At 39.5% G+C, this 18,260-nt stretch overlaps 1 protein-coding gene across 16 annotated transcripts in view; it reads right to left on the bottom strand.

Moving 5' to 3' along the window:
- Positions 1-2,307: 2,307 nt before the first annotated feature.
- Positions 2,308-18,260, bottom strand: part of LOC128760232 (receptor-type tyrosine-protein phosphatase T-like) — a 203,969-nt gene continuing 188,016 nt past the window's right edge. For all 16 annotated transcript variants that reach the window (XM_053867406.1, XM_053867409.1, XM_053867407.1 and 13 more), the window contains 10 exons: positions 17,874-17,990; positions 14,542-14,696; positions 12,288-12,423; positions 10,660-10,809; positions 10,318-10,491; positions 10,104-10,235; positions 9,896-10,021; positions 8,009-8,172; positions 5,883-6,018; positions 2,308-4,881 (listed from right to left, as the gene is read on the bottom strand). In XM_053867406.1, the coding sequence (XP_053723381.1) occupies positions 4,828-4,881; positions 5,883-6,018; positions 8,009-8,172; positions 9,896-10,021; positions 10,104-10,235; positions 10,318-10,491; positions 10,660-10,809; positions 12,288-12,423; positions 14,542-14,696; positions 17,874-17,990 (1,344 nt within the window). In that variant the 3' untranslated portion in view covers positions 2,308-4,827. The remainder of the gene's footprint in view (positions 4,882-5,882; positions 6,019-8,008; positions 8,173-9,895; positions 10,022-10,103; positions 10,236-10,317; positions 10,492-10,659; positions 10,810-12,287; positions 12,424-14,541; positions 14,697-17,873; positions 17,991-18,260) is intronic.

The following is an 18,260-nucleotide window of genomic DNA, read 5'->3' as shown; positions in this document are numbered from 1 at the left end:
TCGCAGTGTCACGCATGACTTTGCATTTTGTTAGCATTCCCATGTCAGCAGAGGTGTGGAAATAACACCAGGAATTGTTATCATCCATACTTGTGACTGCTTTTATATTGCTGTCTACCCTGTTGCTTCTGTCTCTAGGATTCTTGTTATTGAGTGCGAAGTTGCCCAAGACTTTCTAAGCCGCCATCAAACATACGAAATTCATTTGTCAGATAGCTATTCTAATTTCAATGAATGTTTAATACAACAATTATCATAAAATGGCCAGGCACTGGGTAATAAAGCATAATATGAATAATACATGTTTATATCACAATTGAAAATGTGTTGTGCCAATGATTAAAATAATGTAATTACTGTTTTAAAGAGCACAGCTGCATATAATATGAAATAAAATTTCTGTTTACTTAAGATACTGCAACAGTTTTCTTTCTTCAGCTTTGAGATGAAATATTTTAGGAGCAAGACGTTACATTTAGTTTAGTTTAGGAATAACAATGAGGAAAAAAACGCAAACCAAAAAAGCAGGAAAATAAACAACGAAAGAGGAAAAATAGTTAAATGAAAAAAGATATACATTAAAGAAAAGAAAAGACAAAAAAGAAAGAAAAATACATTTAATGCGTACAGTATGTACAATACAGTGATAGAATTAGAAGGAGAGGAATAAAAACTGCAGAATCATATTTCACTCTCTTGACAAAAAGCAAAAAACAAAAAACAAGAATGTTATTATTTCTGTATGATGAATTATTAGTCTGAAAATCAGGGCGGAAACAAATTAAGTGTTGCCAAAAAGTTAATTTTTTTATTTACTCATTTTCAAAAACAATATTTTTTACTTCATGTGAATGCAATGTTCTATTAAATTATTAAATGCAATAACATATTCATGAACTAGGAAGCATAATGAAATTAATGACTCTTCCTTTGAATAAAAGCAAACTCAATGTTGGAAAGTTTGGGATTTTTTTTTCTGCCTTTCATATATATTCACTCATTTTTGTTTGTCTTGTTTTGTACATTTCTTTCATTTTTTTATATTTTTATTTAGTTTTGTTAATTTTCATCTCTAAATGGAAAAAATAAGGAGTAGGGTTCAAGATTCATTCTTATTCATGGTATCCTTAGATGATTTCATGTAAATACAATTCAATTCATTTGATTACTAAATATAAGGTATACTGAAAATGTACTAGTCACTAAGATGATTAGTTTAGGTCCCAATTTAATCAGCTTCCAAGACAATAAAAAAAATAAATCATATGTTCACGTAGCTTTTCTTTCCTCTCTCACATCTGAGGACGTCGTCGGATGATATCATTTTGTTCTAGTGCATCAAATCAAGCAGTTTTGATACTTTTATTTGTTAATTACATAAAGTATGTAATAAACTGAATTAAATGAAGAATGAAAGACACAATCACAGCAACAGATTTCACGGTGCCTTCAGGTGTGTAGTGCTGTGATTCAGCTGTGCGTGCGTGTGTGTGTGTGTGTGTGTGTGTGTGTGTGAGTGAGTCCGCCTGACTTGAGCCGATCTGACAGACAGCCTCCCTCCAAGGAGCCGCTTAGTGCTCCTGATTGATCGTCATAACGCCGAGGTACAGGCCGCGTCCTTGGCGTCTATGCTAATCACTCACTCATGAATATTGATCAGCTCCCGGGGAATCAGCTGCCTAAATAAAGGATGAGGACGTTGGCTCAGGGCTGAACTCATCACTGAATCGGATTGATTAGGAGAAAAACAAAGATTTTGTTTTTACTTTTGTGTTTGTTGAGAGAAGAGGGAAAATAAAGCAAATATGAGGAGAAAGCTTGACAGGTAAAAACAGCAACTGGATCGTTCCATCGTTCCAGGTCTATGCTGTGATTGTGGCAGGGTAAAGTCAAGGAAAATTAGAAAACCATTGAGAGGAAGGGGTTCTTCATCCTCAAGTGTAAATGCCTGAATCTCTGATTTATTTATTTTAACCAAAGTTATTATTTCATATTGATTTTAGTTTCACTGATTTCCATTCGTCACTAATTGACAATGACTATAATAAAATATGCAGGAGAATGCAGTGTCTTGCTGCTACAGTATGCAATATGTTGTTGATACAGTGGTTTATTTGTATTTTTCAGGGGGTACGTGGGTAATATTTTCATTTGCATCCATTTATGGGATAATGAATCCAATTATTTATTCATATAGTTATATGCGTAAATAAACATGTGACCGTCTGTGTGGGTTATACATAGGCTTGCATACACGCCATATAAAATGAAAATTCAATGAAACAAAAACAAGATTTTGGTCCCTTTATTTAATGTTAACCACATTTCAAACAACTAAACAACCAATGATAATGGCGTCACCAGGTCTAAGCAACACATGTCTAGACGAATAGTCATCTGAGCAATAATTATACAAAGGAAATGTACAAATTCAATGCAAAATAAAAAAAGAGAAATGAAATAGAAAAGCAAAAATAAATAAACTTCAATTAGCAGAGTCATTATTGGTCAACATTTCTGGCATTCCCAATGTCTTCAGTTGAATATTTATTGGACTTTTGCTGTGATTTAGACTGTCGTGAGTCAATGGCTGCGTGAATCCTCAAATCAGGTTGACCTCTTGTTCAGCAAAGCTTAATAAAACCACCCTCTTCCACACCCTCAAAAAAACATCAGACAGCCTCCACTGCTTGTTTTAAATTTAAATTCAATCACCACAAAAAAATAATAATTTTGGTTGCTGCATGAAAAAAAGTTTTAAATAATTTCTTCATTTCAGAATCAAATTTAAAGCAATATTGTCTGGAAATGTAACTTGCGGGATGGTAAAACATAGGACGTGAGAAAGCAGTCGGCACAAACAACTCGCTGGCAAAACACAAGTAATGTCATCGATTTTTTTTTGACACACACAAAAATGCTATTGTAAAAGTCTGGTGTGTGTTTGTTTGTTTGATTGTGGTTGTCATACCTTATTTACAGCAGGGATGGATGCACACAGGACGACTTTCAATCAATCAAGAATTGTTTTCACTGTCATTGATTCTTATTAAATACTTCACAGTTCAGTTGACCGCAGGACCAACTCATGACTGGTATTGCAAATAAAAAGCTTGTTTTTTGTTTCCCCACTGAGGTATTTCTTGTCAATGCATTATGGTTTGAAAATGAAACTGAAATTTGGAAACAAATGAAAAATTTTGAAGCTAGTGCATTGTAAATTATGTAACATTTTCACACTGGGTAAGGTTTATATAGGGACCTGAGATGATTAATACTGGGGCCAAGACACCATGTCCTCAAAAACACATTCAATGAAAAGATAAAAACTGCCAAGCTGCTGTAGTCTGTAACCAACAACGTCAATGTCACCACGAGATCTCTCCGGTCATGTTGGCTCTTAAGAAGAAAAAAAAAAGAAAACCAATAAAAAAAAAACCAAGAAACAGCCCTCAAATATCATGGCAAGTGTCACGTGCGGGATTAGATTATAATTGTTCAATAATTTTGGACTTAAAATTTGAATTGCAATATAAACAAAAGTAAACTATCATAAAGGGACCAACAAAGGGATGTGATTATTTTTTCTATGAAGAATCAGTTAAATTAATTTTAATTACACTTAAATGTTTCACACCAGAATGATCAAACTTGATTGGTTGAATCTGTGCACGTAGTCTTAAGGGATGCGTGAACTTTTTTTTTTTTTTTTTCGCTTCTGTCCTGCAGTTTGTTAAACTACAATTTTCCACTAATTTCATTTGGTCTCTTTCAACATGGTTGTTTGGGTTATAACATTACATTGTATAATGTGATGCATCTGGAATTGGTGCTCTGAAACTCTGTGTTCACGATATTTTTATTGAATTAGTAAAATGAAATTAATCAAGGCGTGAACAGTACCACAAGGGTGTACTTGCATTGAAAGTATTATAAAGGAATCTTAGTGTGAAAGTATATTGAGTTCAAAATGAGTTTACATTTATTATAAAAGGTCTGAATTCTTTAATGCAAAACCCTTACTTCTAGGTTATGGATGTTCACTTCCTGTCCGGGCAGGGGGAAGGGAAGTTTCGTTGCACAAATATAACGTGTTCCGAGTGGGTCAATGCTTTCTTCCACACCTTCAAGCCCCAAACATAGACCACACAAACCCAGTTCCTGTGTCCCATAAATGCACTTGACATTCAGCGTTCTTACACTCGCAGCTAGGCTTGTTATGGAAAGATGATGAATGGATGAGTCGCAGGATAGTTGTGAAATCTTGTGTGTTTTAATGTTTCGCACAGCTTGATGTCTTTGAACACACCAGCGTGTTGTATTTAACCAAAAGAAGTCAACTATGTTTCTCAGCTTGAGGCTGAATCGTCCAATGTGCATCCAACCATCCGTGGGAGATAAACATTCAAGGCGTAGAATATATCTAAAAAGAAAATACTGTACAATAATCACATCACAGCCCAGCAGAGGACATTGAGAAGGATTTTTTTTTCAGACTCCTTTTTTTTTTTTAAATCGTTATTCTTTGTACAAGCATTTCTTCCTAAGGTCCCAAGTCTTGCTGGAGTGAAACATCCACAAGAGATTTTTTTTTTCCTTCATAAATCCTCTGTACACGTGGTGTGTGTTCGGACAGGCACACATATAGTTATGGACATTTGCTCACACGCAAATTTGCAAGCGTGGCGTCTCAGAATTGGACTCATGCACTCGAACACTCAATCAGACAGGCACGCGTCCTTGCAGGTCCATGTAGACACCAGGCAGTTTTTCTTTGCTTCTGCGTGTCCGTGGTGATCCATTCGGTAAATGAGATCTGGGGTCCAATTAGAATGAGCTGAGAGCTTCTAGGGCCACTTCGTAGCAGAACTTGTACTGCTCCTGCAGAGGAAATGCAAGTAGAGTTGTAGGTTATCAGCAAATGTGCAAATTTTGCATGTGGGCAAATGCAGTCAATCATGGGCGCAACTCTCAAGAAAACCAACTCAGGCTGTCTTTGTCCCGACTATGCTTCTTCTCAGTCAAGGACAGTAAACATCTGATTAACTCAACTCATATGTCTGCTGCAAGTTCAGAGAGAATTTAAAGAGTTAATCGGCTTAGAAAACGGTCAGGGACATCAATAATAAATGTTTACCGATCAACATTTACAACCAAGAATCTATGTGTGTGGGGAGAGCTGATCACTCCTGACTGATGTGGAGGGCAGAGTTTTCATGTTGATTTAAATTCACTCCAATCCCATGCTGTCCTCACCAGGTCCATGCCTTCAGGGTGGCAAGCGTGACCTTTAGTTCCGTGAGCACGAGCAAGTCTTTTATTAGTTATTATGATGTTTCTTTCGTGATTCACACACCTAATACCACCATAATCATATCCCCCTCCTTCACTTTAGCTGTCGTGTTTTAGTCAAATAAGCATACAGAGTGACAGTGAGTGGGGGGGTGAGCAAACAGAATACACTATATATGTCTATTCTTCATACGGACACATGCATTTCTTAATGCAACAAAATGGTAGTCTTTTCTTAAAAAGCTCATTGTTTTCAGTTTGGTCTTGGTCTCGAAGGTCTTAGGGACTCGAAGTCTTGATCTTGGACTCTTTATGCTTTGGTCTTGTCGTGGTCTTGGGTTAGGTGGACTTGAGTACAATACTAGTTTTCTACTTGCGAAGTTCCCACCTTTATTTACCACATGTGATCAGTCAAGATTTCTAGCTTGGAGGACACACTTCCTGTTCAGTGCTGGGGCAGAATGTTTATGTGCGTGGAGTGCTGTGCACTACATACACAACAATAAACATCAGATTTTCTTATCTTCATGTGTGGGGTTCATGACAGAAAAAAAACTTGTGTAAACCCCTATTGGTGTGTAGTGACTTACCATTGTCTCCACCATGTTGGTCTTGTTGTTTCTCAGAGTTTTGACAGTGTGGAACACGTCTACAATGTTCTGTTGCTGAATCATCTCGTTGATGCTGCAGATGGCACAAAAGGTCCCGGAACGTCCGCCACCAGTTCTGCAAAAGATCAGATCATTATCAACCCGGACAACCAACGGAGGACTCGCCGGCAGGAAAAGATCACAGGAGGCGACTCTCTTAAAGGTGAAGTTTGTTTTTGTGTGTTTCTTCAGCATCCCTCCGCAGCAGGAACTTCAGTCTTTGCTTTCATCACCGTAGGAGATCTGCTTCACAAAACTGTATTTGGTGTGAAATGCGATGTTTATTTCAAGCTTTTCTGCTCAGGCTCAGTCCCCCTTCCTGTGTACTGCAGCCTGAAAGCAGCAGCTTTTACAACCCCAGCTGAAAATCCACAACCCCGAGGTGATAGAGGGAGTCTGATGAAACGTGTTTGTTGTTCAGACGATTTACAGTTGAATCAGATTGTAAATATTCATGGCCAATCATGCAGCTGATGAAGCTACCGATTACAAAAGGAATTACAAAGAAAAAAGTCATACCTAGGCATGAAAGTCACCATATTTCATCTTTACTCTCGTACATGATATTAATATTTACATCCATTAATTAGACCATTTTAACTCGTGATTTTCCACTAAAATCTGGTGATGTTTCTTAATGACAATAATGACTGTTATTCAAATACATGAAACATAATTTGTAATTTAATTTGAAAAAAACAATAATAATTTAATAATGACTATTTCTTTCAGTGATCGTCCGGTCTGGTACAGGACCTCCATATACTGATGTCAAATGATCTAAGTGTGCGCAGCAAACTTTTTTTTTTTTTTGGTACTGCTTTAATGCCATTTAATTTAATATAGATAAAACCAAAAATCAGCAATTCATGCTAAAAGTGCCTTTTTCACAGAAGTTCTAATAGTAATCAGAGGCGTAAAACGAGTTTGTGAGAGCAAGGTGGCTAACTTCGAATCCATGTTGACGTCAGCGAGCACTTTAAAATATAGAACGTAATTAATTTTATTACCTATTTTAAAAAACTGTCATGTGCGCAGAAATGGAAATGGTTACTCTGCTAATGGTCGGAAGACGGAGGAATCAGGACCTGAAACCGTTTCGTAATAATAATAATTTACAGTAATGGGCTGAAGTGCAGAGGAACATATGTGAGCGTTTGCTGACTGGCACATCAACAGTCAGGAGGAAGGCCACCTGCCACCAGCAAGGCTCTGGTTCCAGCACAATTCCTTCAGAGTCAGATTGACGGCAGCAACACAGAGAACTGCCAAGTCGGTGACGAAAACGCTAGAACCTCCATTGTCACGTTTTTTGGATTCAGACTGTTGAGCTTTTAATTCTTTGTGTCACTTCAATGTTTTAGTTAAAAATAAAAATCGCGCTCTTCCTTATACTTTGCCTTGTATTTTCTTTTCATTTCCAGGTTAGACTTTACAAAGCTTTTAAAAGAAAATTATATAAATACACATACATTTTTAATTTTAAAAGTATCTAAAATAACAACGAAAAAAAAAATTGTGTAATTAAAGTTTAATTTAGATCAATTTTATTTGATTGAATTTATTTATTTATATTTTTCCAATGATCAAAAACACCCAATATGTCTCAATATAAATATAAGCATATATGACATATAAATATGTACAATATAGCAATACTGAACTTGACTGAATTATTGTGGAAATATATATTATTTACATGCATTTCAATTGAACTGCTGTTGATTTTAATTCAGTGAAGTAAAATATGAAATTCACTGAAAAACCACTGACTCCGAAGTTAAACTTTAAAGGTGTTGAACCAATGTGAGTGGACATCACACTGATGTTGCTCATCTGTGCTGTGCTCTTGTTTTTTTCAATTCTGGTGTTGAACTGATAAAAATGTCCAGCGTGTGACAGATCGCAGGAGGAAAACAAAGTGTGAGGGCAACCCATGTGAAAATCGATGAGTCTAGATAACGTGTGTTGCACTTTTTACCAGAGAGATCTGTGACTGAATCTATGAGTTGTTATACACTGAAGACAAAGTCACTTTATCACAGTCAAATATATTCCACACTTACAGGCAATGCACAACTGTCCGTCCGTCCCCACCGTCGTACTGCTCCTGCCACTTGGCGAGCCGCCTGACCAGCTGAAGTATAGAGCGTTTTGACAGAGGTGTGTCCCTGTAGGCCGGCCAGCCGATGAACTGAAAGTGCTGCACCAGCCGATAACCATCTTGAGGCTGAGTAGTAGAAGAAGGTATGGATTTATATCGTCTTCACCAGGTGACAAGCGTTGCTGGCTGTTTGTGACGTTTGAACTGGAAACATGATTTGAAGTGTGACCTTTAAGTGAATTTTGTGCATTCAGGCAGATAGGGAATGCATTTTTTTTTCTTTTGGAGATGATAGCAGGGGTTTGTTGTGGCACACAGTGGCTGTACTTTTCAAGCAAAAACGCAGGGAGTTGTGCCAAACACTGGTGGCATTAGATGATTAGATGATGTTGATGGTGATGATGATGATGATGATGATGATGATGATGATGACGATGATGATGATGATGATGATGATGATGATGACGATGATGAGTGTGTTATTGATAATCAGAGTTTTTTTTATAAAAGGCATATGGCTTTGTCTCAGTCATGGAATGAAATTAACATGATCCGGTAATTCTACTGCTCCAGAACCCAAATTGGTCTGATTAAGACACAGAATGTGTTTCCCTTCATTTAGGGAGCCGCGTCAGTCCCCGCAGTGACGTTCCTCTCATCTGTTTCTGGGGAGAAAATGATCATTCAGTGATAATTAAATGTCTCTGAATTGGCTTATTGGGATTTTTCATGTAGGAAAAATCCAATTAGTTAAATGAAATGTGGTTTAAATGAAATAAGAAAAGAGAAAGATTTGGGGTGTAATTCAAATTTCTTGGCGAAGCATTAAGATGTGCCCCGGAGGATCTTTAAGAATCCGCCACTCATTATATCTTTTCATCCTTCAATCAATTGCTGTTTGAAACTTTCATTTCCTCTTTTTTCCCAAACCCAACCTGTCTCCCTCTCGTCTCCCCAGGAGAATCCTCCACCTTCCTGTACATTTCACTACCTCTCCTTGCTGAGTGGTTGCAGGTAAAGACTCAGCGGGGCAGCTCTTGCCTTGTGAGATTTTCTGTTGTGGCCATGATATGATCCATTTCACGCTCCGCTGGTGATTTGTGGGAGCGAGCAGGAGAGTGTGAGCGCAGGGTGGCAGCAAGTTCACTAAGCACTATTGGAGCATGCAGATGATGAGCGCCGCCACAGTTGGGCCGTCAATGACAGGGAGAGAAATGAGCCATGACACCCGACCGCCTGCCTATTTTTGTGTAGGTCGCACTTCTGCAGCAGTTTCGCAGTGTGGCAGTCACATGGTTCCACTGAAGATAAGTGATGGCCTTTGCTTCTGCTACGTCTAGCTAACCTCTTTCTCACAACTGAGGAAAAGAGCAATCCAAGGGTCAGTGCCAAAAGTCAGGAAACGTTTGGGTGATCAGTGATTTCTAACAATAGCCAGCATTAATGGAGAAGAGAGCGAATTGTGAGGCAGCTGCTGATTTAGTAGCATTGAATAGACAAGAAGAGAGACTTCATCGGCATTCATTCACATTATCAGGAGGTGGGGAAATTGCCTCTTGACTTTTTGTGAGTCGAAGATAAATCTCAGGGATTTTGTGAAACTTCACAGCTCCAAACTTGACTTCATAAAACACAGCATACAACAAAATCACTAAAACAAATTGTCATTCCTGTGACTGTGGCGACACTGTGCGTGGAATTTGACTCGATTGTGACATGAGTGCTTTCCTGGTATTGACACCAACTGAGAAGCACGTTGACAGCTCTTGGTCTGTTACGGCCTATGCATTCAAAATCTAAATAATGGCATGTTTTCAAAGATAACTGGAGGGAAGCATTGAGTCATTACCCGAGCCATGTTGCAGATCCTGAAGATCCGGTTAATGATGTCTTCATCAATGTCCGCTGAGATAAACTCCACTTGAATGGGTCCATAACAACAGGAGCTTTTCTCAGGCCAGTACTGCATACACAACTGAAGACCACAGGCACACAAAGTCACTTCAAAAATACTTCAAAGACACAAAATGTTTAGCATTTTAGCATTCCACCAGTACCTGCGCTGCGTCCATTTCATTGAGCATCACGATGGACGAGCAGTTATAGTCGAACACGAGCCTCCAGAAGTCACCCATTGTGTTCGGCAAAGGATGCTGGGTAACGATGAAGGCTGCAGGCTGTTTGTGACTCTTCAGTGTGTAAAGTTAGAGATTAAGAAACAGGTGGAATGGCTAGCTAGCGGCATCCTATAATATCATCATGCACACTCACATCCATTAATGCAGCGTTGATGTAATTGGAACTCTCGCCGTCCACGGATATGAGGAACGGCAAACACCTGTCTGCTGACAGAACATCCATGCTGCGGTTCTTGTCGTGGTTTCTGGGAAGCAACCCGACACTGCAGTCCTCTGGGCGCACTCTAGGGGTCACTATGTTTAGGGTCTGGACAGGCCGAGAGTGTAAAAGTTAAATGATGAAGTAAAATGTGTTTATTGGCTAAAAATGTTCTGAGAATAAACACACTTTTTTCCTTCACTCAAACATCATTCAATATTTTTGACCTGAAGTTATTCTTGTGACTAAAAAGAAAGGTGTTTTCCCTGCATTCACCTGGAATTCGTCCTTGATCTGGCTGGAGTTGGTCTGTGGATCCAGCCGACTGATGTTGTAGTAAACGGCTCTGAACTCGCACACTGGGATGGCAGTGTTCCCGCATAAGCACGCCTCCAGGATGGCGTCGTGCACGAACACGTACTGCTCCTGCAACACAAAGTCATCAAAGACTGAATCAGAGCTACGAAGATAGACAGAGTTGTGCGACGACCGAGGAACTTGTGGCACTTCCTCAGGTTCTTGTCATGAATCCATTGTTTGCTCGTGGGTGTGTGCGTTTGTGTGTGCGCCATATGAGCTGCTAGCTCGAGCCAATAGCTACAAGCATCTTTCACCACACTGGGACTAGAACAATGACTGATGAAGGAATGTTTGTACAGTCGTCACTGAAGAGTGAAAACACGCAGCGCTGATTTTGAGCAAAGCGTAGGAATAAAAGGAAAGTAATAATTTTTATTTCACAGTGAATAATTAACTGACTAAAAAGCGCCTGCACAATGGAACACACTCTTAAAGGCTTTCATTTGTTTCCAGCAATTTAGGTGTCATCCTCACAACAGGGGCATTTTCATGAGTTAAACTATCTGCATGCCACAAGCATGGCTGTAAATCAGAGTTACCATCCTGACCCAGATGTGTCTCCTCATGCACAGGTTTATCCAGTTACACATAAGCTCAAAAGACGAAATCATCTGTACTGTTTACATTTCCGAAACATTAGCCAACCTTGGCACCAGCATTTGCCGCATCATTCTTCAAAAAGAAAGTTTTTACTTTTAAGTGATGAGCTGCTTCTTTTCATGAGTATATTGACTCAAGCAGAATTTAGAGGGCAGTTCTTCAGCTGAAACAGTCCTTATAGAGAGCTTGCCGCTGCCTCGAGCGGTTGTATTTTAATGTTGTCATGTTCAGACCACATGCTTCATTATCCCATCTGGTCTGTCCTGGCTTACAAAATCATTAATTGTGTTTCAGGTGTTTCATGATGCTCAACCACAAACACCGCAGTAGACTCTATCTATTTGAATGTTTTGTTTTTTTTTCTTTTTTGCTTAGATAAGTCTCTGGTCTGGTATCCAGATGACCGCAGCATTATTTTTTAGGGACATCAGACTGCTTAGCACAGAGACATCATTTCTAAACAAACTCACTTCATTTCAATTTGTCCCTAGAGTTAGGTATAAACGTCTGCATGTAGCTACGCTTGACCTACAGATCTACAGATTTAGTTCATCATCTTTGTGTTAGTGTGCGTGTGTGTGTTCTTCTATCTTTGTGAGTTTTTAATCAACAGAGTGAGGACATTGACACTTTGTCAAGCCATCATTTGAGGGTTAAAAAATTACAAAATTGCTCGGTTATTATAATTAGGTTTTAGTTTGGTTAAGAGTAAAGGTTAAGTTTAGCCATTTGTTTTAGATGGTTAGGTTTAGAGGGAGATGCTGGGGATAGGGTTATGTCAATGTATGTATTATACATTATACATCCGACCCATTATTTTAGTTAAGAGTCCGGCCACTAGCCACTTGTTTAGGATGGTCAGATTGGGGAAAGCATTACAGAAATGAGAAGTCCCCACAAGGACTGAGATACAGGTGAGACTGAGTGTGTTTGTTTTTACATACCTCTGTCTGGACCATGTTGACTCGTTGTGATCTGAGCTCCCGGATGCAGTTGAATATATCGACTACGCCCTCGTTCTCTGCCATGTCCAGCATGATGTCCACAGCAATGAAGCACCCCGTCCTTCCTGCACCAGCACTGAACAAACCACAGACATTTATGTGAAACAACTGTCCAAGCATTCATTTCAATTTGACCACGAGCTCCTGATGATAAGATGAAGGAGAATTGAGACTTACAGTATATTAGAAGACCGTTTTGAGGTGTATAACATGGTTTCTCTTTATTAAATCAACCCCTGTTGCCAGACATCTCACCGGCTCATGCTTGTCCACCCACAGCAAGATTACCGAGAGCAATCTCTCCCATGTTTTTCAGTGACCGGAATCGTCATGAATCATCGTTCAACCATTACCCCTCAGAACACAGATTTTTTTCTTCCACTATTATTATTATTGTTATTATTATTATTGCAATTAATGGCATCTTAAGTCTAATCTAAATGTTCTTAAACAGTAAGCAGTGAGTTAAAATTTGGAGTCATACTGGCTCATTAAATAAAGAAACAACTGCAAGGACAGATGGTAAAACTGCCTACGACAAAGAAACCAATACAGTCAATAAAATGAACTCAGTCAAAAAAAATGAATGAATGGGAAGCAAGTCATCATGCATCAAAAAGCAATAGACAAAAAAACAAGAATCATTGCATATGAGGCTATGGAAAAATCATCTCTGTCTTTGGATCAAGCGTTGCCATCCAGGAGCCACTCAGAGTAGAGCTTATTGAGGTATACGTTTGCATTAATTATAATGTCTTCCACGTTCTTTTTCGTGAAGTCATTCATCCTAAGTCAGATAAACAGTCCTGATAAAATGTGGAATTCTTAAGTTGAAGACAAAATAATGAGTTTAAGTGAGATGTGGATTAAATCAACTTCAGGGTAACAAAACAAAAAGCCAGGTTGAATGATGAGACATCTGAAATTCGATCTCAAGATTAAAGGAAATAATATGACAAAAATTTTATTTTTAAAAAATAAAAACCAGGTGAGAAACTATAATGAAGAGGCATTTTAACTCGAGCAATGTTTCAATAGAGTAACATTTTTGAATTATTTTTAAATTCACATCCTTATTTTAACAATGGGAAACATCTTATAATAATTACTTATTTCTGCCATCTCAGAGGAACACACTGAGCCAGGTGAACTTTGAGTGTGACAAGATAACAAGTTCAGTTTAAAATTCAAAATACTTTAGGCCACAGACATGTCACATGGGTGAAGACACAGAGAGTTTAAAACTAAATGTCAAGTGCTAAAGCGACACATGTGGAACAGAATAGCTTGAAGCGGGAATGGGCAGCCGGCAGGCCGTGTGAACAGATGGACGGATTAAATAAGCAGCAGAGGGGCATGAGAGGGAAATAGAGAGAGGAAAAAGGTGATTAGGAGTGATAGAAGTGGTCGTCACAGGGGAGAGATCAAGGCGGAAAAAGAGGTAAGGATGGAGGGTGAACTGCAAGGACGAGGGAAAGAGTGATGGCGAGAGGGAGGAGAGAAGGCCATCGCTCACTCTGCAATCCTCCTGACACTTCCAGAGACGGAGAGGAAGAGGAGGAGATGAAACAGAGAGGGAGTTAGGAGGAGAGAAGGAGAGATAGAAGGGAGCACCTCAGCAGATTGCCTGTCAACCTCTGTGATTAATGTTGAGTCCAGAATACAGCTCAACTCACTTTGTGTGTGCGTGTGTGTTCAACCCACATGACACCGGCAAATAACGTCAGGTTGCCATCGAAAATTGGAAGCAACTGCCATTACTTTCCTGCCCCCTTGTCCTCATACTTCCTGTTACCTGCTTACATGCTTGTCTTTTATTTTGGGTCCATTTCCCTCATCTCATTTTTGTGTTTCTGACACCGTCCCTCGATCCCTTCCGGCGGACTCTCTGCCCTTTCTTTTAATTTAATTTAATAATTAATTTTAATTCTTAATTGAATGATTATTAATTTAATTAATTTAATTTAAATGGATGCTACCGTGTCACTGATGCTATTTTAAATCATAATGAAATTTAAGTGTATCATTGAATCTCCACAATTCCGTTGAATAGTCATAACATCTTATATACACTATAATGAAGTCCAATGTTAAAATGTCAGATAATTAATATGCTGAATGTTTTTTTAGGATTTTTTTTTTTAGGAACAACAAAAAAATACAAACTCTGACAAAAACATCAAAAAAGTCTGACCTGCAGTGAGCCACAATGGGACCTGCATCTGGCGGGTTGAGGAACTTGACCTGCCGTATGAATCCCAGCAGTCCAGTAGCGTAGCAGGGAACGCCATGATCCGGCCAGCTGGTGAAGTGGAACTGACGGAGTTCCCTGATCTCATGGTGACCCTTCTGGGAAACACACAGAGGAAAACATAAACACCTATTTTAACACTTAACATTCAGTCATTTGAAGTCAAACAAGAGACTTTTTTAGGTTACGTTAGTTAGTTAGTTTAGGTCAGGTTAGTCTGCAACCCACACTCTTGAGGGTGATGTTACAGGTGCCAGATTTCAACAAATGAATTGTGGAATGGTGGATATCTGCACGGTGGCCCCACTTACAGACAGAATTTGAGGAAAGTGTCATTATAGCTTCAAGAGAAAAGACCAGTTGAGGACACAAATCTCATGATAGCTGGTTCGACAGGAAGAAGCACCATAATTCACTGCCTCCTCCATTTGCAAGGACATTTAACATTCACTCAGAGTTTATTTCAACAAGGATATGAGAAGCTGTGATTGTGTTCTGTAACCACAGGGAATTCCCAAATAGCCCAAATGAAATGTAAAGTGAGCGAAAATCTCCTCATCCATAAAAGAGCCACAACCAAACTAAAAGGAGGAATGTTGCATTTGTCCTTATATAGGAAGAAAAATTATGCAATATCGCAAATAAATCTACGTGTAAGAACATCTCTGTTTCTTCTTTCACAGTAGATTTATTTGATCAAACTCAACAACTTGAATGTCATTTCTTTGCACGGCAGAAAAGACGTCCTCCAGGTGACCCTGACTGTAGCATGCCTGCTTGAAAGCAATCATAGATTCCGACTTATATCTTTATTCAGCTGCAGGTCTTGTCGTAGGATATAGAAACCTCTCTGACAGTGCTGTAATGCAGAAGGGGCATCTCCTCCTCGACCTTCCAGCCACCCCATGACACCAAATGTTGCTTCTTTAATAATTCAGACTCATCGATTCCTTCTCACGGTCCTCAACTAAATGGAGCTTAAATAGAGAGCGGTGCACCGTCAGGCTGTGCTCTACCCACCAGGAATGGAACTTGGGAGGAACAATTCTAGTCGGCAGGCTCGGCATTGGAGCTGGACTCAATGGGTATCTACGACTAAAAGGGTCTTTCAGTTCATTGCTGATGGGTGGACAGGGAAAAACTGTTTCCCAGAGAAAACAAAGGCAGGTTTGACTCAATTTCTGATTGATTTGCTCTCACATGATGATAAAAATGACTTCTGGGAATCGATAGACATCAGCTCGATACTAAGAAGCAGTTTGCCATGTTGGGGAGGACGTGAGGGAGGGAAATGGGGAAAGAGAAAGAGCGACAACCATCGAGAGCAGACACGTGCACAGACGTTTTGGAGGCCCAAGGGAGAAGAAACAGCACCCGTCGCAAAAAACATTCCTTATTTTTATTTGTCGCTCAATTGGATTTGCAAAGTTCTGAAAATTAGCAATTTATTTCTGTTACTTGATGAAAAATCAACTATCGTAATTTCCGGACTATAAACCGCTACTTTCTCATGGTCTGAACCCTGTGGTTTATACAACAACGTAGCTTATATTTGGATTTTTACAGACTTAAGAGCGCTATGCTGCCAAAATATTGAGCCTCATCACATCACACCAATGCACAACCTTAAAGCACTCTAAATGCAGTGTTTTCGTCTGCATGTCCGCAGCTCCACCCACAGAGCTGATCTCCTGGAGACGAGAAGCAGTCGCTAAGACTAGCTGTGGTGTCCGAACTTTATTGTAAATAAAGTATGCATGCAGTTCATGATTCAGAACAAGCCCAGTTTGTTTCATGAGTGAGTCTCCATGCTGGACTCTGGTTTCAAAACTAGTTTAGAAGTGATCCTCATGCGTTTTTAAGCCTGGTGTACCACTGACCTTTCTATGGCGCACACAGACCACTGCACCCGCGGCTTATAGACCACTGCGGCTTATGTATGAGCAAGATCCATTTTCCTTCTTAAATTTAGCGGGTGGGGCTAATATTACTTACTAATAAGTTTTCAGTGGTACCACTCGGTGTCTATTTGTGCATGTGCATGGTCAAAACGATATGGCCCGTGCTCTTCACTAATTCGTCATAATTTTGTCTTTGATTATTCTACAATTAATATTTATGTATTAAATGTATATCTGGCATCAGACTAGTGAATTTCAAACCGGGTCAGGCCGGTCACATCAGTCAAAAAAACCCCACTTTAAAACGTCTTCCTCCCAGTTTATCAAGCATACAAACACAGAGCCACGGGTTTTACAGCTGTTGTGTCTGGGGTGTGTGTTTGTGAATATTAATCTATTCAGTGAAGTGACAGTCCTTTCAAGACCAGCTTTCCTTTTGAATTTGAGAGCACAGTGTGCACACCCGCACGTACACATCGGCACACACACACTCTGAGGAGCTCAGGATTAATAGCTTGCTAAACGAGCTGACAGCGATGGCTTGAAGACTCGACTCTATAAGCTGCTTTGGCACGAGTGAAGATGGAGGCAAATGCAGGGAAAATGAAAAGAGGTGAATGAAAAAAAGTGACAGAGTGTGGAGAGAAGGAGGAGGGAGGGGAAGTGGGATGGAATAAAAGCCCATCAGCCCCACATCTGACAACTTACAGTAGGAACCTGCTGCGGAAAGGGCGTTGTTTTTCATGCTAGATTTTAGCAGTTATGCGCCATTTGCCTCTGAGTTAGTAAAAGCTACATGAACAAGTTCATATCATGTATATTGGCAATATAAATAGGTAACGTCAGGAAGGCAAACAAACAAGAGAACACTGTTACATGAGAGCGAAAAAAGTCCCAGACGACATGAACAAAAAAAGCATAGAATCAAACATTTGGATGAGAGGCTCTTTCTGTTGTCGCGTGTCCCTGCTGAATTCGCCTGGGAGGGGCTTTAGAATAATGGTGGCGTCTTTTCACACTTTTCCTTGCCTTTTCTCCTCTCAGAATCCCGGCTCGCCTGATTACAAGGACATCAATTATGTTACTGAGCCGCTTTCTGAACAGCAAGACACAAGCAAGTGCCGCTTGTTTGCAATCCTCGCTTGCACAATGGCTCTGATGATAATCCAGGTTTCTGAGTTGTTCATGAGCGGGATTGATAACAGACAAAAGGCCAAGGGATCCAGGATTCGTGTCATGTTGGGGGTCACATGGGAAATAGTCGACACAACACTCATTTGAGGCCGACTTGCTTGTGTAAATACTGGGGCCGCTGCCTCACTTCCTTTGCTCAGTGCTTCATCCATTCTGGCTGAGGAAAGAAAAGTTCTTCACCTTCTGCACTGTGAAGGTCCGAATGACGTATTCGGCCAGTGGTTCTGTTTCAATCAGCGTCACCTTGATGTCTCCATACACTTCCGTCTCATCGGGCCAGTACCGCACACACTTCACCTAAAACAGAAAATGTACTTTATTGTTGTAGTTTAAACTTGTTTAAAACTTGTTAAAATTGTTTTTCATTTAGGAATTCGAAACAACAAGATTTAGAAAAAATAGAAGTCTAAATACAATGGAACAGTGAATGGAACTCTGAAACTTCTATGACTTATTTTGCCTACTTCTGTGACATTTTATTTTTATTTGCATGAATAAAAAAATGTAAGTGATGGTGGGTTAATTTCAAGGATAAAATTGATTTTGCTTCACCATAATGAGGATAAA

The sequence above is a fragment of the Synchiropus splendidus genome, chromosome 6 (genome assembly GCF_027744825.2).
Source record: "Synchiropus splendidus isolate RoL2022-P1 chromosome 6, RoL_Sspl_1.0, whole genome shotgun sequence".
NCBI lineage: Eukaryota > Metazoa > Chordata > Actinopteri > Syngnathiformes > Callionymidae > Synchiropus > Synchiropus splendidus.
Note: the sequence above shows the minus strand (reverse complement) of the source record. Positions and strands in the feature narration are given on the sequence as shown.